Source organism: Indicator indicator, chromosome 18 (assembly GCF_027791375.1).
Source record: "Indicator indicator isolate 239-I01 chromosome 18, UM_Iind_1.1, whole genome shotgun sequence".
Lineage (NCBI taxonomy): Eukaryota > Metazoa > Chordata > Aves > Piciformes > Indicatoridae > Indicator > Indicator indicator.
In genome coordinates, this window is record NC_072027.1 from 9,646,192 (window position 1) to 9,670,965 (window position 24,774).

The 24,774-nt window shown below is 38.1% G+C and overlaps 1 protein-coding gene across 1 annotated transcript; it reads left to right on the plus strand.

The window, feature by feature from the left end:
- The first annotated feature begins 9,050 nt into the window (after window positions 1-9,050).
- Window positions 9,051-24,589, plus strand: ADRA1B (adrenoceptor alpha 1B). Its single transcript, XM_054389116.1, has 2 exons — window positions 9,051-10,023; window positions 24,027-24,589. Exons 1-2 carry the CDS (start codon window positions 9,051-9,053, stop codon window positions 24,587-24,589), a joined length of 1,536 nt encoding a protein of 511 aa, XP_054245091.1.
- The last annotated feature ends 185 nt before the right edge of the window (window positions 24,590-24,774 follow it).

Sequence of the window (24,774 nt, forward strand, 5' to 3'; positions counted from 1 at the left end):
ATTGAGACATGGAGGAGAAATATAACTTTCAAGTCTTTCTGGGATTTTCTGCTGGAACAGGGAACCAGTAACACTGGTTTCTTTTCCTCAGAGATATTAATATTTTAACAAAATACTTCAAGAATTAAATAAATAACTAAATAGATAAATAAATAATTTATTGCCTTGATTCAATAAAGGTATTCTGGAATATATCTACAATACCAATTTATGAAAAGGAACAGACCAAATTAGATTATAAATCGACATCCATTTCTTTGGAGGAAGATCTAGGATCTATATTTTAAGTCTTGTTATTATTGCACACATAAAACTTAGCCACTGACTCTCCCAGGCATTTTTATCAAGGCAAAACATCAGGATGGGTTGGTATATCACCATGGCAAAATGAATTTCAGTGTTTATCAGCAGTGGGTCCCTGCCCGCTTACTGACAAAAAGATATTTATGCTGCAATTGAAAATTCTAAATGTCATAAAGATGTAATGAAGTACTGTGCACACCATGATCAGAACTTAATGAAATGGAGAGAGACAAAGAATAAGTTTATGTTATTTATTTTAAAAAGGAAATATTGGTCTTTCACTAAAATGCCCCAGCTTGTAGAATTCAAGTTTAGATTTCAAATGCCCCAGCACTTTGGACTCAAATTGCTATGACATGCTAGAGGCAGAATAAACCGCTGTGATATTTAAAAACAAAGGGAGGGCTACCATCGGGCTCAGAAGTAATCCCAGCTCTCGTGCACAGATCAAGGGAAGCTTTCAGAAGTCTCCAACAGCCACAAGGTATTCTGGTGCTTAAAGATGAAGGTCAAAAATATCAACCAGCAGAATTCTCTTTTGGTGCAGCTAGAGCATTGAGCCAACCTAGATATCTTCAGAGAACCTCTCTCCTAGCCATATTTCTGTTCTGTTAAAAATAGTACTTTAGGCTCAGCACAGAATTACTAGAATGAAGAAATGGCTCTGAAAAAGGCATAGAAATGAGACTAATTGCTTATGACATAATCTGCCAGTGAAGGAAGTTTCTATCCAGCCTGAATTTACCTTCAAGTTTATTTCTGGAGGCATGGAGATTTATAATGATGTGGTCATCTTTGCTAATTTATGAGTGATTGTTTCATTAGCCACATAAATGCCTAATCTACTTTTAATCTTGAACAGCTCTTGCCACAGTGTTGTTTTATGACAGTGAATAACATGAGTTATGTGTTGTGTTTAAAATTGTTCTTCTTTTTTCAGTATTTAATTACTGTCCTTTTAATGACACGTTAAATATTTTAAATGAGGACTGGTTTATTTAATGTAAATAAATATATCCAGCCACGTGTCTTTCTTTTAAATGACTGTGCAATTTGTATTAATTTTAATGCTTCTGATCTAGAACATATTATAATATGGAGATTAAAACCTCAAGTTCAATTCATTGCAATGCTGTTTGAAAAATGTCAACTTTAAGGCAGCTTGAATGCATAAGAATCAAAAGGATTCTTTCAGGAGAGCCTGGTGTCTCCCTCCTGCCTCACCACCACGAGTCAGCTGTTTCAACTAAGCAGCTGAGAAGCCTTCTTGCACACCTGTAGGACTTTAATAAGAGGTGAAGGTGCTCTGAGCCTCGCAGAACAGTTAAAGTGTGACACTTTCTAAATAAATCATGATGGCATTAAATATGGTGCCTTCTGAGCAGTCGTAGACAGACTTGTTTCACTCCACTCCTACTTCACTTTGGCCAGGCTTTAGCCACATTTGGCCAGGAAGCCACACAGCCGTCTTTCAGAGCTCAGTGTTCATGCTCAGAAGGTTTCCTGGGAGAAGCAGTGGCCTAGTTCTGCTGTCACAGCTGTTCCACTGCTGGACTGAGCTGGCCAACAGTTAGCCCATGCGAAACACAAACACTGAAGTTCATCTGGTTCCCCTTATTGGATTAAAATTTAGAAAGACTGCCCATGTCAAAGATTTACCAAGGTTTAGGACTCACCTCCATCAGGTAGAAACCCTCTTTTCCTCAGTGCAGTTTAGCACAGCATTGTAAGGGATTTAAACTTTCTTTCTGGCAGCTGCGCAACCCAACCAGCACACTTTTGCTGTTTATTTTATTACATTCACCAAAGATAAAATCATTCTTTTTATAAAAAAATTCCTCATAGAGTACTTGTTGTCTGTTCTGCTGTGCTTTATTTAAAGTGTGAATACTTCACATGGCCCAAGTCTTCGTCACTTGCACACCAAAAGATGTCTGTCATGAGCTGGTAACTGACTCACAGCCAGGGTTTCTTTCAGGCATCTGACCCATGCCAAACTCTGGAGTATATAATGCTTAGACTGCTGGAGCTCAGATTCATTCTTTGCTTACAAATCAACAGGTTTATGAAAGAATCTAAATATACTTTAAAAGGTCACAGTTAGGATGGAGGTCAAATCTGACCATTAAGGAAGGAAGATGAGAAGAAATAAAACAGGACTTTTGATCATCTAAAGCATCAGCCATTGTTAGAAATTCCTTACAGGGAGTACTGTGTACCCTGCATAGACAGTTAGCCAGTATTCACCATGGCAAGTCCATGGCCATAATTAAAGTTTATGAACCCAAAGTTTGATTCCTGTGAGAATGACTCCTGAAGATTAGCTAACTCACTTCTACCTCTCACTGCCCAGTTGAGAATTCTTAGATTATCTCAGTGCAATTCTTAGATTATCTCAGTGCTTGGAGAAAGTGCATTAGGTCTTAACTAACTAATAGAGTCTTGTGGAATTAGAGATTCCTAAATCTAACACACATTTTCCTTTCATAGATTCATAGATCCATAGAATGGTTTGGATTAAAAGACAATTTAGTTCCAACCCCCCTGGCATTGGCAGGGACATCTTCCACTAGACTAGGTTGCCCAAGGCCTCATCTAATCTGGCCTTGAACAACTCCAGAGAGTTTACTTTCATCTCCTTTATTTTCAAGGCATAGTTAATAAGGACTTTAGTCTCTGTTTTGGAGTGGAGACTGTATTTTCTACAAAGGATACACATTTCAAGCAACAATCAAGAGGGCATGAGAAAACACTTTGAAGAGTTTCTTTTTCTCCTCCTGCATTTATGGCCTTAATACATTTTCTGGTTAGCCACACTGCAGTGTAACAGTAACTAAGTGACCAAATTACTAGATAGAGATGAAAAGGATGGAGACTGCACCTTTGCAACCAGAGCAGGCTCACATACAGTGCAGGGACACTTCTATCACACCAGCTCACCAAGAACAGGGATATTTTGCAAGCTCCTTTACAATGATATTCTATGTTAGATTTTCACTATTTCACATTCACCCAAAAGATGAGCACAACCCTATAATTCTGCACGTGTCAAACACGCCCCCATGGCTTTTCCTTATTCTCAGTAAAAATACTCTACACTTTACATGAGCATCTTAGTAAGATTTTTTTTTTACTGCATTATGTTTGTCAGAACACCTTGTCAGCAAATATTATCTTACAACAGCTCTGATATCTCCCCATAGTTAGAAATCAGCTCCAAGCCAGCACAACTTCCTGAAAAAAGTCAAAGAAGACTCAGTAAAATGAAATTTTCTTCCACTATGAGAAATGTTCAATGCCAGTAGGTGGAAATACTTAAGAAGAGACCTACAGTTTATAAAAGAACCACAAGTGATTGTTCCTGTAGAAACATTTTGATTCTTTTTTTTTTTTTTTTTTTGGTGTCAGGCAATGTTATGGAATAAAACCATGTGTTTTATCCCACTGATAGTCCCAGTGTAACCACAAGCAGAAAATAAACTGCCTGCATGAATTGATAAGAGGGTCATAGATAATAAGAAAATTATAACATGTATGCTAGCCTGCCAGCAGACAATGAAGAAAAGTCAGAACTTCATGACTTCTCACTTTTTAACTCATCTTCTGATGATTTTGCCTGGTATTTATCTAACTATGTGATAGTTACTTCTCCAGTAGTTCTACTTTTCTCCTGGGAAGATGCTAACAATATTAGCTTGGAGCACAGAAAAGTGCTGAGCTTTTTTTAAAAATATCAGCAATCCAATGACCTTGTTCAAGCAGCTTGAAGGAGTCTGTTTATAGCTGTTCATTGGTGTTACTGTCTGGGGATGCTTTGCTTTTGTAGCAGGAAAGTGTCCAGGCTAAAGTCACCGCTGGAGCTTCAGGAAGGTGATGAGACTGTCTTATGAATAGTAGTGCTCTGCCCTCTCTTCACAGCTCCAGGGAGCAGAGGGCAGGTGGCAAAAGAGAGCATATGGTCATGGATCATGTGATCAAAACATAGAGGCAGATAAACAGAAAAATACAGAGAGAAGGCAGAGACTCAGATCTAGCACCTCCATACTCTTGTTTCTCTTGTTTTGGGAAGGATGGGTCAGCATGCAGTCACCTGTGCCCCTCCTGGATGCTACTACAATTTTGTGATACACAAAGAAAGAAACAAGACCTGCTGAGATTAGAAGGTCATCCCCCTCTCTGCTCTTTGTGGGTCTGTTCAGTGCAGTGTTTGGTTGCAAACTGTGTACTTTGTGAAAGACAGGTAAGATTATGAGAGCAGAAGACACAAAGCAACATCTGTCCTCCCTTCAGTGCATCTGTGGAGTGACTGTGACAGGAGCCATGCAGAATGGCAGCCTGAGGGAAACCTGTGCACCAAGGTGGCCCCACGGTTTTTGATAAGTGCAGTTTGCATTAGAAGAGCAGCATCCCCCCAAACTGTCCCAGACACCCAGGTTTGCCTTTAGAGAGTATGCAATTTGCAGTACTGTCCTAGATTATTTTTTTTTACAATTCAATTGCACAGTGACATTTTTGTAGAGAGACAGCATGAAGTGGGTCCATCAGCTTCCCAAGCATTTTTAAGCTGAGAACTACACACACAGACATGCACTTATTCCTCCCACTGCTGGAGACAGAGAGACTGTGTTATTTTATCTCTCTTTAAGGCAGGGACATACTTTTTTCCAGACTTCCAAACACTGATTTTTAACAGACTTAAACACATAGCCCATTAATCTCTGCTCAAAAAAGTCAAAATCACATCAGTCTCATCAATTCTGCTTTTGAGATGAGTATCAGCAACTGCTAATTCTGGGATTCTGCAGCACAGCTCTAGCAGAGCTGTATAGCTAAAGCAGTTTAAGAAAAAACATGTTCTGTTGTGGGAAATGGGCCTGCAAAACTTAAATCTGGAAGAGGATTTAAGAGTCAGTGACAACATAAAAAGCATAATATTTTAGTTCGTTCACTACATTTGACTTAGAAAATGTTCTTTAAATTCTGTTTACATAAAAATTACAAGCACTGAATCACAAGAGAAAAAAAAAGACACAAAACCGCAAATGTTTGCAACCTCCTTTTGGCAAGTTCAAGCTGACAACCTTAGCTTCTAATTCAACCCTATGGTACATTTTTCTTACTCAAAAAAAAAAAAAAACCCACAAATTTTTAAATATCATCACTGGACAACTAAAAATTAGCATTTTAAATGCATTTTTTCTTTTCTCATCATAGAAATTGACTCTTTCCTGAGGTTCAGGGTTTGTGTTGTGCACATTCACAGGGAACTAGCTTCTGCTTAATTGTGAAATGCAAAGAAACATCAACCCTGTGTATTTCCAAAGTCCATGGAAATTTTTCACAACTCTGCCTAAGCCAAAGAGGTTTTCTATGAAGGACAAAATTCTGCTAATCAGCAGCAGTGGAAAAGAAAGGACAAAATTTTGCAGATCACACTGTCTCTGGATTTTAAGAGTTGCCCAGTGGTCCTTAGAGAAAGAAAGAAGACTTCAGAACAAACACTTGTGTCAAAACAGTAGTAACTTTTTGCATCATCTGTAATTAATAATAAAAGCAATAAAATAAGTGTAGCTAGGTAGCTAATTAAATTTCTTACAAAAAACAGACAAGAGTTTCATCATTTTATCAGTTTCTTTTCAATGACTAACACTGTCTACAAAGTAGCTGTATTGAGAAGCAAATAATCTAGTACCAAAGAATCAGTCTCACATTTTTTCTGAGCTGCATATGCATTTTATGCACATGAGCCTACATATGCACCCATAATCATACAAACCTTCCCTTAGCCCACCTCCTCACTCTACTTGGGAATGTTTTAGTATCAGAGACAGTGCCAGAGAAGTTAGAAGTTTCTACAGCTGTATCCAATGTCCTTTTCATTGCTGCTTGCTTTTCATATTACTGTCATGTGAGGAAGGCTTACTGGTTTGTGCTGGTATGACAAGAACACTTGTATCAAATATGAGACCCTGTTCATGATACTCTTCAAGTCAGAGGGAATAAGCTAAACTGTTTCTGACACTATAGCCTTGTTTTAATTCAGTAATTTGTTTATTTCTGTGAGTTATCAGAGTTTCTAATTAAATCAAATAATTAAGAGGAACGATATAAAACTATATGCAGACAGACTCATTTAAATTATATATTGGCTTGTCCTCCCACACCCAATTAGGAGCAGGCTGTGTTGTTACTCACTGGTGTTGCAAATGTGCTCTGGAAGTACTTGCGCTGTGTTTCTGAAATCAGCTCAAAATGCCAGTACATATTTTTAACATCACTTTGTAAAAGAATAAAAGGAACACAGCTCTGTACAAAACTGAGCCATGACAACAGGGCTCCTTTTGTATCATTTATATGATACAACAAAATACCTTTTAAAAGTTCAGTCTATTTCAAATTTTAACTAGGCTAAGAACATATGAAGATGTTCTCCAGGTTTCTCAAACGTACATTCTGTGTCCAGTCTTCTGCTGCTTCAGCAAGCTCACAGCAGAAGTATACTAAGTAGCTACAGGATATCCTATCTTGCTGTATATCATTATTGAAATAATACGAAGTAGCATCTCCAGGCTACTAAATTTACTTTTTCATTGAAAACGGTGATTCATCTGAACAAAAGCAACTTTGCATTGAACACTATCTGCACTTCTCTGATGAGATGTTTTAGATTGCACTAGCTTGAAGTGTTACCTTGAACATGGCAGAAAAAGTAGCCTGTTTTCCACAGTACCTACTCTCACTCATCCAAAGGTAGGTGAAGAGTTAACATTCATGTCTGGGTTTCAATACTCTCTGCTTTATTATAGTACCTGCCAGTGAAGAACGCAGAGCAATTTGTGAACATTAATCAGCTGAACCTCCTGACTATTCAGCCAGTATGTTATGACACAGACTGCTAAGCAGAGATGTGAAAACACATCAGACTTCTTGGTATGGCTGTAAGAGATGAGCAGTAGCTTTGTCTGCCTCTTTGCCCCCTAGCCTGAGGAATTCGTGCTTTAGACAAGGCAGAGAAACAAAATCAGAATTACCAAAAAAACTCAAGAGTGTTTATGTGGAGGCCAGCAAGACTTGTAAGTGTGAAGGATACACGTCCAAAATCAAAGGCCGCTAACTGCTTTTATTTGTAGTGAAAGCTCTGCCTTGAAGAGAGTGGAGGCAGAAAAGCTGAGACTAAGCTCATAAACTGTTTGTTCCTCTTCCCTTCAGTGACTCCATGACATGGCATCATGTCATTCTTGTAAATGTTTCAAAGAAAAGTTTTTGAATGATAGTGCTTTGCTCTAGTCCCTGCTGTTAAAAAGGGCTATACAAACATCAGCCATACACTCCTCAAATAAAATTCAACCAGAGCTTTTGTTTACATGGTTTGTCCTTAAAACCAGCACTCAGCTGCAACTTCCAGCCCTATATAGCTGCCTTATTAAAAGTGAACCTCTTATTTTAAACATAGTACATTTTGTAACAGGAAAATCAATATACAGTAACCCAGAGTCCCGCAGACAACAGCTGCAGGACATAATGTGATGACAAAAAGTTGAGAACAGTATTTTGGCAGTTATATGTTCAGCTAATCTTTCGCTTTTTGTTTTTAATGGCACTGAACTACAAAGATCTGAGATTTCTCCCTACCTGATGACCCAAAGCTACACAAAATGAAGAAACTAAGAAATCACTATTTTCAACATTAAAGGCTATTTTCTGGAAAATAATTCAGTTGTTACTTATTTTTTCTATTACAGATACTGTAAGAAGGCAGCTCTTCCTAGAGCTACAATGAGATGTGTCTGCTGCACAGGAGAAGAGGATAAACATAAAGATCTTAATAGAGATTTTGATTTTGATCATCTGTTACTTTTTCTTTATTTACAATTACAAACAAATTACTCCATATATGGCATCATTAAATACGGAATCTATCTGAATAAACTATGGATTTTTGGAACCTATTAGTCCTTAGAAGGTGGGACATGATTAGTTTTCTAAAGTGCATGTGATTCACTTCAATTACAAAATAAATACGTTTCCTTGGTGAGCAAAAGGCAAAGGGTGCTAGATCATTTTGTACTGAAATTGCTTTTTTCACCGCAGCCCACCGAGTATATTTTTCTCAGATAATGAAATTGGTTTTTTAAAGGTTTCCAATCTAGATTTATGTAGCAAATACTTTAATTAGGATTGATATATTCCATTTGTTTAGCTTTGAGATTTTGATACGGGAAGTTTTAACTTGAACTGCATTGCCCTCTAGCGCTGTAACGGGGCCGGCCGCAGTGATGTCACTAGCACATGCAGTGTGAGCACAGGCAGCCAGCTCATGCAGAGCTGCCTAAATGCTGACAAACCCTTCTTGGAGACGCATGTCACAGCAGCTAGACAGGGGCATCCTTCCAACAGAACCACAAGTGCACAAGGGAAAACAGTAAACCTGTCTTTTATTCCAGGGACGTCATGATCGAAACAGCTACTTTCGGGCTCCAGCCAAGACTCCTGCCTGCTAATTTCTGTTTAAATGAGTTCGTATGAGAAATTAAGCAAGTTTGCACAGCCTATTATTTCTGACAGGCTCCAGAGGACTTCACGCAAGTTTCACATGCTCGTGGCTGACAGCTTGCTGGAGAGATGAGTTCTCAATCTAAACCTGTCTGGGGCTTTGCAGCAACTTCTTGGGTGGAGAGATAACTTTCAACAGAACTCAAACCATCTGTGTGCTGTACAAGGGATCCAATCACAGCTTGCTATGGAGGATGATTTTTAAGATGACTACCTACCTTGGTGATAAATCAAATTCATCAATATCTGGATATTTCAAAGTGTCTGCACTAAATAATGGCAACCTCTCTGCAAACAACTCCAATGAGACAGCAAGCAATCTGGATTCACCTGCCTTGGATATCAGTAGGGCAATAATTGTGGGACTTATCCTAGGTGCCTTTATACTATTTGCTATTATAGGTAATATCTTGGTAATTCTCTCTGTTGCTTGCAATAGACATTTAAGAATTCCTACAAACTATTTCATAATTAACCTTGCAATAGCAGATTTGTTGCTGAGTTTTACTGTCCTTCCATTCTCTGCCACACTGGAAATCCTTGGCTACTGGGTTTTGGGGAGGATATTTTGTGATATCTGGGCAGCAGTTGATGTGCTGTGCTGTACAGCTTCTATTTTAAGTCTGTGTGCAATTTCTATAGATAGATATATAGGGGTGCGTTATTCCCTCCAGTATCCAACTTTGGTAACAAGGAGAAGGGCAATTTTAGCTCTCATAGGTGTCTGGGTCCTTTCCATGGTAATTTCTATTGGGCCTCTTTTGGGCTGGAAAGAGCCAGCACCCAAGGATGATAAAGAGTGTCGTATCACTGAAGAACCATTCTATGCTTTATTTTCCTCCTTGGGGTCATTTTACATTCCTTTAATCGTCATCCTTGTGATGTACTGTCGGGTGTACATAGTGGCAAAAAGGACTACTAAAAACCTGGAAGCTGGGGTTATGAAAGAAATGTCCAACTCTAAGGAGCTGACTTTACGGATTCATTACAAGAACATCCATGAGGACACACTAAACAGCACCAAACCCAAGGGTCACAATCCCAGGAGCTCCTTAGCTTTCAAACTTTTTAAATTCTCTAGAGAAAAAAAGGCAGCCAAGACGCTGGGAATCGTGGTTGGCATGTTTATCTTGTGCTGGCTACCTTTCTTCATTGTTCTGCCACTAGGTAAGTTGGTCATACAGGGGTTGTGAGGGGAGGGGGAGGAAGAAGGTTAGTTGTTTACTACAGAAATATCACAGAAAAAAAAATCAGATGAATGCTAAGTAGATATCATTTTGAGAGCTGCAGTGAAGAGATGAAAGGAAGGGAAGTGAAAGTAATTTACTTCTGATGTTGGTTTTTTCAAAGAGTCATACTGAAACTTTGTAAAGCGTGCAGCCTGCAGAAAGCCTGCTCATCTGGTAGTCCTTATCAGACTGGGCAGATGTCAGTCAAATCAGGGGACAATTATCTTCAGAGCTTTTATATATTACATCCCCCTTTATGGTCTTTGAATTTAATTTGGTTTCCGAAACATTTTAATAGAACGTTTTAACAAAAATCTAGATAAGAACACAAAAAGAGTTCCAGCACTGAAATGTTCTTGGCTTAGTACACTGTTAAATATTTGGACTATTATACAGTAGGTCTTCTGGCATTATTAGGTGTCTTAAATGGAAGTGAATCTGCTCTAATGATGAGGTGCAAAACTCCCCTGAGCTTTGGGGAGATTAAAAAATTCTAGTTCTCATTTCAAACATCATTGATCAAATCCCAAAAGCAAACAGAAGAAGCCCACTGATGCCTTCAGAAAGGTTCTCATCGGTTTCAACACGTCTTAATTCAGGGATTTCAGGAGATTGCCATGTGAGCTTTTGGCAGCCACTTTGTTCACTTTCAAATTTAAAATACTATTAAAGCATTTGATGTGGCTTTTTGTTTGCTTTTTTTGATTTGCTCTGTGTTCCCAAGTCCTTGTGAAATTTCTTTGTATTGTCTTTAACAGTAGCACTACCTCTGAAGTGAAATAGCTAAAGACATTGAATTGCTAAGCTTTCAAAAATATCTGTTCAGACACAGAAAATCTGGAAACCTAAATATGGAAAGAGGTGGGAAAAGGGAGAAAAAGCCTTTATTAATTTTCTGTATTCTGTTTACTTGGTTACCCTACCAGAACATTTTTAGTAGTAAACAAATTTTTTTACATACTGATGTAGAAAACAGAGTTCAGCACCCTGGTTACCGAAATGTGCATTACATACTGAAATGTGATATTTAGATTAGACTCTTAACTGCAAGACAACTCCTTAAAGCTATTTCAGGGTGACATGATACCAAAGTATTGTAAACTTCAAAACCTTTATGATTCAAGATCTGCATAAAGCTAATGTTAGGGATATGAAGAATTCCAAATAGAAGGGGAATTGTAAGCAAAGTTCTTTTCACCTATAAATGTTTAAAACTTTGTGCTGGCTCTTTAAGAAAGTTTATAACATAGAGCAAGTTTCCACCTGTTGCAAAAATACTTGTGGATATAAATATGTTTTCACCATGTGGCATCATTAGTAGTACTGGATATGCAGCTAGTAGGCCACTATGCAGCTAGGATCACCCCTGATAAAGTAGAGTCTGTCCTCAATTTTGAGTTAAGAAAAGAACTTTGTGGGGGAGAAAAAAAAAAACAAAAAACAAAGCAAATGTGAATGCAGTAGAGAATATCTTTAGCCCACAGAAGCCAGTATGGCTACAGACATTATTGAACAAACACAGGTGCAGACCAGACCTCTCAAAACATTACAATCACAGGGCAGAAGCAATGTGAGAAACAATTAAGTTTCTTGAAAGCGTGGCAGTTTTCTCTTTGAGAAGTTATTTCAAAATGCCTGAGTTTTTTGAGAGGTTTAACAAGTTGTTGCTCGAAACACTGTAGTGGAGAGTTTATTGCTTGTTACAATAAGGTTTTGTTCCTCATAAATTGTGTCGAAGGCATTAGTGAGGTGACAGGCCAAGTGCCTTCACTACAGCACATTGTCTGCTGGCAGGAGTGCTGGGTGGGCTGAGTGGCTAAACCCACTGACCTGACCTGAGTGCCTGTAACCCCCAAGGTGCTCACTTCAGTGCTGTGAGTACTTGGTGATGCACAGAGATGAGGTTCAGAAAAAGTTGCCAATATGTGACTTAAAAGAGTGAAAAAAAAAAACATCTTGGCATTACAACACAGTCTGCTGGTTCTCCTGTCCTCTGTCTAGAAATCCTCCCAGGGCCCAACTCTTGAATCTACAAAGGATTGATTCCTTAGTCTAAAAAGGAGGAAAAGAAGATATACATTGTATACAGTATCTAAATGCATTTCAATAGTAGGTACCTTCCCTTTGTGTTGCTGACAAGAAATAGAGCTGGGTTTGCTCCTTGTCCTTGATCTCTTTTTTAAAATGTATTTAGTGTGCTCCAAACCCTTGTACATTTCACCTCTGTGCATCAGTGTAAAGTTAATTAATGATAGGGATGACTAAAGCATTGCTCACTAAAACAAGAGGGGAAAAGACCTTTTGCTGGCATGCACAATGAAGCCAATCTTAACTGGAGAAGAGAGTGGATCAGTGAAGAAAGACTTAAGGAGCTTGCTGTGTGCTGCATTCTTCATACCAGAAATCACTTGCTTTATGTCTTGAAGTCACAAAATTAAATGAAATGCTATTAAAAACACTTACATAAAGCACACAATGGCATGAAATCAAAAGGGACTGATGATTTGCAAAACTCTGCATAGGTGCCCTGGGCTGCTTTAGTCACAACCCACTCACTCATCAATGCAAGACTGCAAATTATGATACATTTTCTGTTACTGAGTGCAGACTAGATACTTACCTTCACTATACTGGAATGATAGGCTTCTTCCTTAGTCTGTATTTTTTTTCACACCTTCTATTTGCACCATTAACCCAAATCATACCCTTGAATCAGCATCTTTACCTTTTTTTTTTTTTTCTGCTCTGTGGTGTTTCACTCAGTAATTACCATGACTCTGCAGAATGGTGTTAGCAGAGCAGCTCTGGATTTCTGAGGATGCAACTACAAAATATCTGACAAGTCAGTAAATGTTATTCCTGCAACACCTTGAAACTATGTCTTAGAAAATCTGATTCTATTCAGAGGAGCTTCCTTCTTGTTAGAAGTGTTCTCAGCTCTTTTACCGCTTTCCCAGACAAAATTATAATTCTTCTGCTCTGATATTTTAATATATTCCCCAGCTACTCATTTTGATATCCCAGACAAAGGTTTATTGCATCAGGCAACAGATACATACTGGGAGCTGATGCAGTGCTGAAAGCAGGGATATTGCTTGAAGAAAAAATCCATGACAAAGGAAAAGAAATACTAACATGGTGTTTTTCAAGCAAGAATCAAAAGGCTTTGCAAGGAAAGCTCTCTGACAGCATCCTGTATACAGCTGTGGAGAGGAATTACAGCACTGACACTATGATGCACTGAGCATTGTAAAACGATCAGCACAAAGAATGATCCACAATCTCTTTTTGTAGGACTGAACCATGCTGCCTTTAGTGTTGGGCACCTGATGATGCAGCAAAACTTGCATCAAAAAGCCTCATGTGAATAATTTGTTCTTCCAGTAGTTACCAGATGCTCTTTCCAGACAGCAATAGAGCTATAGAGTATCCTTGTGCACATTAGTAAATGCTTCATAGGCTTTTTAAAGAGTTGTGTTGCCACTCAGAATTATTTGTGGTGCAGCACAAAATATCAAATTATGGCATATGTGTCTTTGAGACATCTTCTTGTATCATAAATTCAGTGACTCAGCTTCTTTAAAAAAAATGTTTCTGCCCCCTCATACAGATCCATTCTTAGGCATCAGGACTATATTAAACGTGCATTGCTGAAAAATGCTGAGTGAAATAGAAGGAAGGATTGTATGTTTTCCCCTGGCTTCTACATACAAGTTTAGTCTCATTCCTGTTAACTGAGATATCAGAGTGGGCTTACCAGTCTTCTCACACCCTCACACTCCCTCTGCAAAGAGAAACCTAGCCACCTCCAGTACTTTAAGCAAAGTGTATTAACTTCCCCAGGCTATTGCTTAACTCCAGTGGAGATCTGTGGGGATCAAATCAGCAGAGCATTATGCACTTTCCAGTTCAGAGCATAAGTCCTCTTCCAACAAAGTTTGTGATCTTATACACTGAAGGCAGAAACAAAATTCTTGTAACTTAACTGGCAGTGGGATAAGGTCCCAAGAGCTTCATAATGAAGATACAACTGTTTTGACTATCCTTAAATACATTAAGTTTTTGAAACCTCTCTAAAATATTAAAAAATGAACATAAAAATATTCTGCATGCTCCAGGTCTGCCAATACAAAATTATTCTTAAAATAAAATGCTATTCAAGTACAGTACGTAGATTTATGTTACATCAGGCCAGCCTCTGAATCTCTGCACCAAACATACAAAATTAGGCCACTCAGTTTCCCATGGGAAACACTTGAAGATGTTAGGTCCAGTCAATGCTACTGGTTTCTGCTTTCTGCAAGGCTTTAGGTCTGGCTTCTCTTTCATCTCATTTTGGTCTTATCCCCTCTTCCCACTCTAACTAGCCTAGCTCACTAGATTCGATGCTCTCAGGTTAATAGTTATACAGAATTTGAACAAATTAATGATAAATGTCGCAATCTGACCCTCTGCCCACTTGCAGGTCAATCTTTGGTACAATGTTCAATTGCACAGGTGATAGCAGGAACCTTCTCCACCTATGTTCTAGCCAATTCCTATAAAATTAAACATCATAAGGGAATTTCATGACCAGTACAGCACATTTTGAAACAAGTGGAGGACTAGATTACTTCAAGGTTATTCTTTTACAATAAAATAGCCTTGCTTAAGTCCTGGCTTAAACATCTTGGTTTGCAAAGGATGCCAGTGGTCAGCTACTTGCACACTTCTATTTTTTAGAACAAGAGTTGTTTGTTATTGAAGTAGATGAAACTGCACAAATTCTGGAGTATTTCCTATGTAGGTTTTTGATTTGCAAGTCAGAGGAACAAAGGGAAATCTTAAAGTGTTCAGTCTTAGGAAAACAAATATGTAAAGAAATACAGGAAAAATACAAATACATTGGCTCTTCAACCTCAGGGATGGCAGCAACCTATCTCAGGTCATCAGAAAGCTCCAAGGGAAGAAAAAAAAACCCTCAGGACTGAGGCATTGGGCAGCAATAGGAAATCTCAAAACTATTTAAATCAAAGACAGGAGAGAAGTAATCATTTTAGAAGAAACACTGCAAACGTGCTGTTGCTCAGGTTGGTAGTCTTGATGAAAGCACTGAGTTAATTTATACCTGTGCATAGGGTTCTAAAGCATTGAGGTCATATCTCAGGATCTCTTTAGCATACTTACCTGAGAAATATAGACATGAATAAAAAAGTTGTGAGATTTTTAATATCTTCACTAAAATCCTCCTCCATAGCCCACTGCAAGATTTTGAGCTATTTTGATGGGCTTCCAAGTGACACCCAGAAACGAAAAGCTAATTACATCAGACTTTAAGTAACAAAAGAGGAAAAACATAACGGAAGTTCATACAATACTTCTGTGGCTGTGTTATTCAATTCCACTCCAATGATGTCTAAGACAGATGGCCTCAGTTTTAATTTAGAACCAAGAAGAGAAAAAAAACACCAAATCATGCCCAGTAACTGAAGATATTTAAGTACAATAAATGAAATACCGGCAGACTTAGAGGAACATTTCTAGGCTCCCTTAATCAGCTAATCCCTCGCAAAACAAGCATAAGCTTGGCCCATATTTTTTCTAGTCAGCAAGCAGCAAAAGTCTGTAAGTCATTTGATCAAAATAATAGTAATAATGATATCATGTTTCTGTCCCTACCTACTGTCAGTTTCAGAGAACTAATGAAGATTCTTGCTAAAATGGGTGTTGATTTCCCCACATTTATGTGAGGGTGAACCAATTTTAAAACAAGTTAATTCTCTCCATATTGAAAGTAATTACAACTGTTCTGGACTAAGAGGTGGTAGTCTAGTATATACATGGTCATAGAGGGTTTGTGTCAAAAATGCAAGTGCTTGACAGAATTTTTCCTTATCTCATGTATATTCCGTATCTTATATCTCCGTATTTTGTTATTCAAGATCAAAATTTTTGCTATTATGACACTATAAAAAGGCAGAAAAAACCTTAATCCTGTTGCATTTTTTTTTATTGTTCTTTTTTAAACTACATCTTTCCTCTCTTTTTCTTTCTGGGCCCTATAAATAAAGCTCCCAGTTCTATTTTTTGTAGCCCTTTTAAATAGCAATTTGTGAATGGTCTGTTGTGCCATAAGTTTTTAAAAATAATTTTTAACACTCAATAATTTAGAGCATCAAAATCATCTTTTGTGTGATGCTACAGAAAGAACAATCATGGACTGCAGACCAGAGTAGGATCTCTGGAACTGACAGATTATCTCTTCTGTCTATAAATCAGAGACAATCTCACAGTGCCAGGAATGCTAATGTTAGTAGTTCTGCGGTTAAATATGTAGGCACTGTCTTCTGGAAAATACAGCTACTCTGGTTTGCAACTGCTTGTAGTACATGGTGTAGCAGCTTTGGGGTTAGGTAAAAAGATCTAATACCTATATGTACTACAACTGTATCTTCCATCAGCAAAGTGTCAAGGGAGATAAAGTCCTGCTTTTATTTTGGACATTCAAGATAAGTGTCTATTTTTTGAGCCCTTAAAAGGTTCTCAGATTTGAGCTATTGTGTATGACATTCATGTAGGTCTCAGTGAGTGATTTGTTCATCTGAAATATGAGGCATCCTTTATCAGAGACAGATAGTGTGGATGGTGAGAAATTATGAATCTTAATTAGGATGAGAAAATAGAAACAATAACCTTTCCCAGTCTATGAGATAGAAAGAAAAATGTTTTCCTCAGGCTTTTTTCTTACTCCTAATATATCCATATGGAGATGTACAGTTTGTGGTCAGATTCTGCATTCGTTTGCATCTGCTACTTTGATCTGACTGCTTAAGAACTTGCTACACTGGGTCAGGTCTTAGACTGGTATGAGTTACTGAGTTTAGTTAATACCAATAGTGTATTGGTTTGCAGGCATTTATTTCACTGTTTGAATGGGTCAGGACAGTTAGGGGAGATTTCTCTGTATGACTTCCTTGACTCAAATGGAAAAGAGGGAAATGAAAAATTCAGGGGCTGAAGACTGGCTGAATGATCCCTTAGATCCCTTACAAGTGTCTGCTCACCATAGGCTAGAAGGCTCCAGCAACAGAGATAGGTGATCACTTCTAGGACTTCAATTCCTCACCACCAGGACACTTTTCTTCACTGCTGGCCTATATCCTTGGATATACATGCAACACCCCTGTTAATACAATGAAGAATGAGAACTCCTGTACTTGCAACAGCAACATTTTTGTATTTCTGTTTCTCCCACATTATTTTCTGCAATACCATTGTCTAGCTAGTTATTCCTTATTGCATATTTCTTCCTCAGCTGCAAAGTGCTCTTTCCCCAACACACACACACAAGTTGCTCCCAAACACAGATCTGCAGATCTGCACTGTGTTGATGTCTGTGGGGTTACTGTGATTACGATGGTGCGTTCTGGCCTGCAATATTACCACTGGAATACGCAGCCCAAGGCATCCCACAGAGACAACGTGCTCAAAAACCATAGCCAAACACTAGCTATCATTTCTTGTTTGTAGTAGTTATAATTTAACCTTCTTTCCTTTAATTTTCTTTATTTAATTTTATCCTGTTGTGTTTGGATGCTTTCCCTATTTCTGAAGATGTTTTTTCACTGCTGTCTTAATTCTCTTCTCCAGAAAGCCTGCAGTCCCTCCTAGCTTGATCAACTCCTAATTTTATAATCATAGTCTCTATTTCATCCTTTACTGTTTGTAAACTGTGGGGTTTTTTCCTATATTAAATAAGTCCAGGGGAATGTAAACAAACATTGACTGTTGGAAGGAAAGAAATCAGAAGCTTTAGAAATCAAATTAGCTTTAAAACCTTGGCATGCTGACTTGGCTAAGCATGTGGTTAAAAGGACCGCAGAAAGAAAGCTTAAATAAAAGACAAACACATCCTTTCTGCATTCTGTAAACTCAACAGCTCAGGTCAGAGTCAGCTTATTACTTTTACAGGGAGAATTTTACTAGCTATACACATCTAGCATTTGAGGTTTTCCTGCTGATTAGGAAGTGGTCATAACTCAGCCATTAGCAACTACCAGCAGTTACAGCTGCAGCAGGAATTACAGCATGAGCCGCAGGAGAAAAGCGGAGGTTCCAGGCCAGGCCATCAGCAGCCATCTATTGCCTAGCTCTGGGAAAGTCTCTTACTGCTCACATCACAAATCTGAGCAAGTCATTTTTCACAGGAAGGCTGAGCTCCATCATAAAAAAATTTCTCACAAACCAATAATTGTTTTTACAAAAGCTGTCTTCTCAAGGACAAATGGAAAGACAGAGTTTGATATTGTTGAAGCTTCCTGTTTTCCATGTTCCAGCACTCATTTATTACCATTGTGTATTTTGCAGTGGTTTTCATTACCACAATTTTAAACACTGGAATTTTCTCTTGTATGGAATGTCAAAAACTTCTGATTTAACTCCAGTCAGAATGACTCCAGTCTGCACCAAAAGGGAATAATTCTCTCCTCTGAATGAAAGATTTTATGTTTGCCTTCCAAGGTTACATTAATTATTTAAATTTGACCAGATTCTAAGAAACTTACAAATACTCATAAATTCTCTATTTCTCTTCTTTATGTGTTCAAACAAGGTGTTCAAGGCCACGTTGGAGGAGGCCTTGAGCAACCTGGTCTAGTGGAAAGTCTCCCTGCCCTTGGCAGGGAAGTTGAAACCAAATGATCTTTAAGGTCCCTTCCAATCCAAACCATTCTATAAGTCTATGAATTTATGAATACCCTCACTCAGTGTTGCAAGTTTTAAAACCATTCATTTTCTGCTTGTTACATATAAAGACAAGTAGTTTCAAATTTTATGGATTTTCTTTCATCTCAAGACAATGACAAAAATCTGTGCAGCAAAGCTCTCCTTCTACCCCATCATTGTTCCACAACCTAACTTACTGTAGCTAGATCACTATTACTGGAATATCAACTGACATGTTGTGGAGTATTTAAACAACTCCAGACCATTTTGTTTCAATAAAAACTAATGTTGTATTTGTCCCAGTAAACAGGAACATACACTCACTCTAGGTTGGCTCTCATCTAAGTAAGACTGAAATTAGAAGATTTTGAAACATGATTTTTTTGTTAATGGGCAGAAAAACACAACACCTGTAAACCCAAAACTCATCCACAGAAAATTTTCCTCCTTACATCCAGGAAACTCACAGTACTTCTGCCCAACTATTATCTAATCTAAGTAAGAAATACTCAATTTTGAACAGAACTTATGATTCTATGAGTAATTTGAGTAATTTAGATACTTAGCTGGTATCAAATATACAACTTACCACAAATTAATTGTTCATTAATAGGAAGTTAATGATAATAACAAAAATGACTAGAAAAGAGATTAGCAGTTGGAGTTAAAAACCAAGGAAGACATAAGGAGAGTAGAAATAAATATTGAAATGTTAAGAGGAAGAGAGGAAATGAGTAACTGTAAAGTGAACATGCTTGGCTGCAAAAAAGGAAAAGCAGAGCTATTAGAAAGAAGGCAGACAGCAGAGGACAAGAATGCAATTAATTTTAGATTTTAAAAATAGTAATAGTTTAAATTTTTCCTTCCTCGGGGTACAAATAATAAATAAATGGCATTCTTGAAAATACGTACGCCCAAGATACCCTCGGTCATGAAGATGGCTCACACAAATTTAACATAGGTTGTGAACCTATCCAAATGTCCCTACCAGATGTAAGCTGAAGCATCTTGGGCTGTGTAACAGGCACGGAGCCAGTAGATGGAGTGAAGCTATTATTCTGTTTTACTCAACACTCATTAGACTGTGTCTGGTGTACTGCATACATGCAGGTAAAACAACAATAAACTGGAGTGTATACAGTGGAGGCAACCAAAAGAATCAAGAGCAGTTAAGTTTTCTCCCTCCTGGAAGTAGATTGGGAAGTTTGGTCCAGCTGGTTGGTTGTATTAGGAGATCTAAATTTGCTGCTAAGTCCTTTCTTCCATAAAGTGGAAGTAGAAATTCAAACATGTTCTGTGTATTACACTTTTTTTAATAAGCTTGCCAGCCATTACATTAAAAATAATAAATAGGAGGTCCTAACTTTCCCATCCTTCTTTCCCTACAAATGCAGCAGTCAGCGATGAAAGGTAGCAAAGGAGCAGGTAATGAGATGGAAGAAAAGTAATAGAACAGAAAAGAATCTAAGAGGTTTGTGTGTTTCTCCTCTGCACAGGGCTACACCAAAACTTTCTTCAGTGAAGAGTTTTCCTTAATTAAGAGTATTGGGATTAAGCCAGTCCAGAAGATTTTCCTGCTGCTCACCCTTCTATTTTAAGGACTCCCCAAATCCACTGAAGTCCTTATGAGGCTTTGTCCTTTACAAAGGCTTTCAAAGACTCCCACTGACTCTAGTGGACTCTGAATTTCAGTTTCTCAGTGGTGTTCTGGGCAGACATTCTGCAGAATATGTGAAGACAATTAATATGGCAAATTGTTTCCCACAATGCTCCTTAATTTTACTGGGGGTGCTTTACCTACTTTCTGTGTAATTAATCATTCATTATAAAGAAACAGTCAGCCCCTAAATGAAATTAGCTTTTACCGAGTAAAAGACTGAATTCTTTTTTATGATATTTGCTGTTGCTCAGTGCATTTCCAAACTGAATAACTCCATGAGGTCTGGAGAGCATGGTCAAAAGCCAATCACAACTGATCAAGTTGATTGAGTTTCTGAAATATTTCCTCTTCTCAGTTTGTGCTGGATATAGGCTTTGCAAAAGCTTCATTAGTGTCAATGATGCAATTAGGGGTAAGATTGTGGTCCTATGTTTAGTAAATCATAGTTTAGTGCAGAAAAATAAAAGAGAATGGAAATACATTCTCTTAGAGTGAAGCCATGAAGGATCAGGAGGTGATCAGTTTGAGTAAGGAAGACACTCTGGCTGCTCCCATCACAAATCCACTGAGGAGATAATCACAGGCAAAAATTTCCAGCCATTTTGAAAGGCAATCTAAATCAGTACAGGGAAATATTTAATCTGTTTATCAGACTGCAGTGGGAAAGTAGTCAGAGATTAGGGAAATATTAGTGTGATGTTTAGAGACTCTGTCTAGTAGGCTTTGCTTTATCATTTTATCAAGGTACCAAAGTAGACTGCAGCTGTGTGCTCCTGATGGGTTAATTACGAATTAAAGCATGTGTGTAGCTAAATAAAAGGTATTGTTAATTTGAAGAACAAGGTAGGGGGAAAGGTAATAATGTTAATAATATTAAGTATTATCAAAATATTTTTTATATCTTTATATAGTAAAATCTAGTTGGAGCTTTGTATAATAGTCACCAAGTTAAACCATACTTAGATGTACAGGCAGGTACGGTGACTTGGAGACATCCTTCTAAACCACCTTCTGGATAATAATTGACAGCTCCTTTCCCACTGTAGAAAACTTGCAATGGGATTCCACCTAGTGAAGAGGGACTAAACACAAAAACTCAGAAACTCTCTAAAGATCTGAGAAGCATAAATACCAAAATAAATATCTATCTCAGATGCTGCATTTTGGTAACAATTAATCCTCAACCTACATAATAGATACATTTATCAAGGGATCTAAGACCATAGTGTCAGTGAGATTCCACTATTGCAAATATGAAACACTGCTGGGCTGCCAAATCTTAAGCCATAATGTTTTCCTGATGAACACAGTCAAATTCTGCAGTTAATCAGAGAAAGGACTAGAAGGAATCTGAAGAGGTCATTCAGGCCATCCTCCAAGTCAAAGACTGGATTAGCTATACATAAATCAGTAGATGTGTGTCTACTCTGTTTTTAGAGCCACCAGGGTTGGATTTTTACACCCTTCTTAGGCAGTATGTTCCATAAATCATATTTTAAAGGAGTTCCAGAAAACAAAACAAGAAAGTTTCCAGTACAAGCTCCAAAATGTTCCTTATTGTACAGATTAATGTTTTGTATTTGTTTTGTAATGTCACAAATATTATAGTTTTCCTTAACTGAAGGATTATTAATTAGAAAATTAATCTTGAAAATGTTTGCAACTACACATCTAGGAGATATTTGGAGCATCTTCCTCATCTTGGCTGCTGTTATAAACTTAGATCAACTTTTCCCTGAATGTTTATAGGAATTTGACACCTGTTTAACAGCTTATTATTGTATGGAATGATATGAGCTGTCATCAAACAGTATGCAATACTCACATAACAGTTTTTAGTGCTGTTGGAAATTTATTAAACACAATTCACTGTTCCTCTGAAGTCAGACATTGTATTCTGTACTTTCTGCAGCATCAGTTAGGACAGACATAGAATCTCCATCAGATGGACAGAACAGGTGTCAGTCAAACCCTGCAAATCCTTAGCAGCAAAAAAGAATTAGGGGCTGTGGGAGCAACTTAAAGAGTCTTGTGTATGGAGTAAAAGTCAGTAAAGTGCAGGAGTCATGAAAGAAACACTATGAGCCTTGTAACTTAAAACCTCAAATTTAACCTTAAGGGCTTAACTCTGAGATAATGGGTAGAGCTGTCTCTAGCTGGCACCATCCCAAAACACTACTATGGAAAAAAAGTCTATTTTTCTGGATTCACAGGATCTTTCTTGACTCCTATTGCCCAAGTGAGGGGGAAGACAAGTCTCTCCATATAGCTGATGCCATCTCAGCATCTTATTTTCTCTTTTCATGATCTAAGGAGTCTCAGACTCCTACAGTCAGCACCAGGCCAGTACTGTTATCTAGATAAACAGCAGTATCTGCTGTGTCACATAAGGGGTATTTACCCAAGAACCTAGGACACCTTTTGCATAGTTTTGAAGTCCAAGCCATGGCCTCTACATTGCTATGAGATGGGAAATATGCCTAGAATGATATCCCTCCCCACTAAGGCATCCTAACAGTCCCAACTGACTCAGCTGCTTTCACAGCCCAAGGAATCTGAAACCACTCCCTTGAGAAAGGTCATTCTTCTCAGAAATGTGACATTCAGGCTTGAGTATCACCTTTCATTTGAAAAACCCTTCAAATCCCACTCCAGTTCTTGCCATAAGAATTCTCTCCTGAATCCCCACTCTTTGACTACTTGAGCCTGACACAAAGGTGTTTTCCCAGCTGGATAACTGTTGAATGCCTGATTTGCTTTTAAAACGTCATACGTTGTTTTATAAAGCCCCATTTGCTAAATTTAGCTGATCAATTGCATGTTTATAATACTAAAAGTACAGGAAATGGATTTCCCAATATGAGTTTTTTATTTGGGCAGCCTCTTTAGGGAAATTATTTGGTTGTGAACAGAAGAGGAAGTATTCATAAAATAACCTGTTTGAGGAAGTATTCATAAAAACAAAACAAAACAAACTGTTTGGGTTACATTGTTTTTATGAATGCCTGAGATAGGGGGAGTACCACAACTAACCTAGGTTTCAAGAGGTTTGTTCTAGCACAATTATTTAGATAGATGGAGCGATGGTTAGGAGCTGCCAAAGAATGTATTAGAAGTTATATGGTCTGTCTGAACATACCTCTTCCAAGTAGCCTAGGAACAGTTAGGTACTTCTCTTCCAAAATGACATTTGAAGGCTCTTTGAAGGAACAACCTTATTCCGTGTGTGCTTTGATCAACAGATTGGACAATGGAGGTTTGATTTTTCATTAGGATCAAAACATGTTAATGTAGCAGCTATGTACATGTAGACACAAGGATTGCCTTTTATTTTTTTAATTCTACATTATTTACGTGTTCCTTTAGCTTTCAGATGCTAGAAGGCGTTTCCTTACTAGCTTTAAAAATAACAAAAATAATGTTTTGTTACCAAAAGACCAAAAATGAAAGCAACATATACTAAACATTTTTACTAAACAGATTCTAACAGTGATCTGATGGAACATTTATTCTTCCTAAAGGAAGACAAGCCAGTTATTTCAGATGTTGTCTCTGCTTGTTTTTTTTTTTCTGGACAGGATCTCTGTTCTCAGCTCTGAAGCCCCCTGAAACAATCTTCAAGGTGATTTTTTGGCTTGGCTACTTTAACAGCTGCTTGAATCCAATCATCTACCCTTGCTCAAGCAAAGAGTTCAAGAGGGCTTTTATACAGATCCTAAAATGCCAATGCCACCGTCGAAAGCAGTTTGGGTGGTGGACCTACAGCTACAGAAACTGGAATCGGTGTTCCTTTGAACACCATAGGAAAGACTCTCTGGAAGACAGCGGGAGTTTCCTAAGTGGCAGTCAAAGAACATTGTCTTCAGCATCTCCCAGCCCTGGCTACCTGAGCAAAATCACTCACCCACATATGGAGATGTGCACATTCCAGGAATGGAAAAATTCCAGCTCTTTCCTGAGTCCTTTACAGGAAGGCAGCAGACAAAAGGACCCATGCCAGTTCTTTACTTTCAATCTCTTAACAGAGCGCAATGGCCATGTTCCTGCTGGCAGCCAAGCTTCCAGCAACGGAGACCCTGAAGCCATCTGTGACACATTGAATGGCAAAACCAGCTGTAGAGCAAACATGACACTGGAATGAACAGATGCTCAATGGTCTTCTCTCTTTGTACACCAACAGTTTGATGTTCAGCCCACTGGAAGAAATGGACTCTTGCATAGTTTCTCCATATGGCACTAGAAGGAATCCACTGAGGAACAGGCAGATTTATGTCACAAGAGTCGCAGTGTAGGGACTAACCATGCTCCCAGACAATTGCTAGAGAG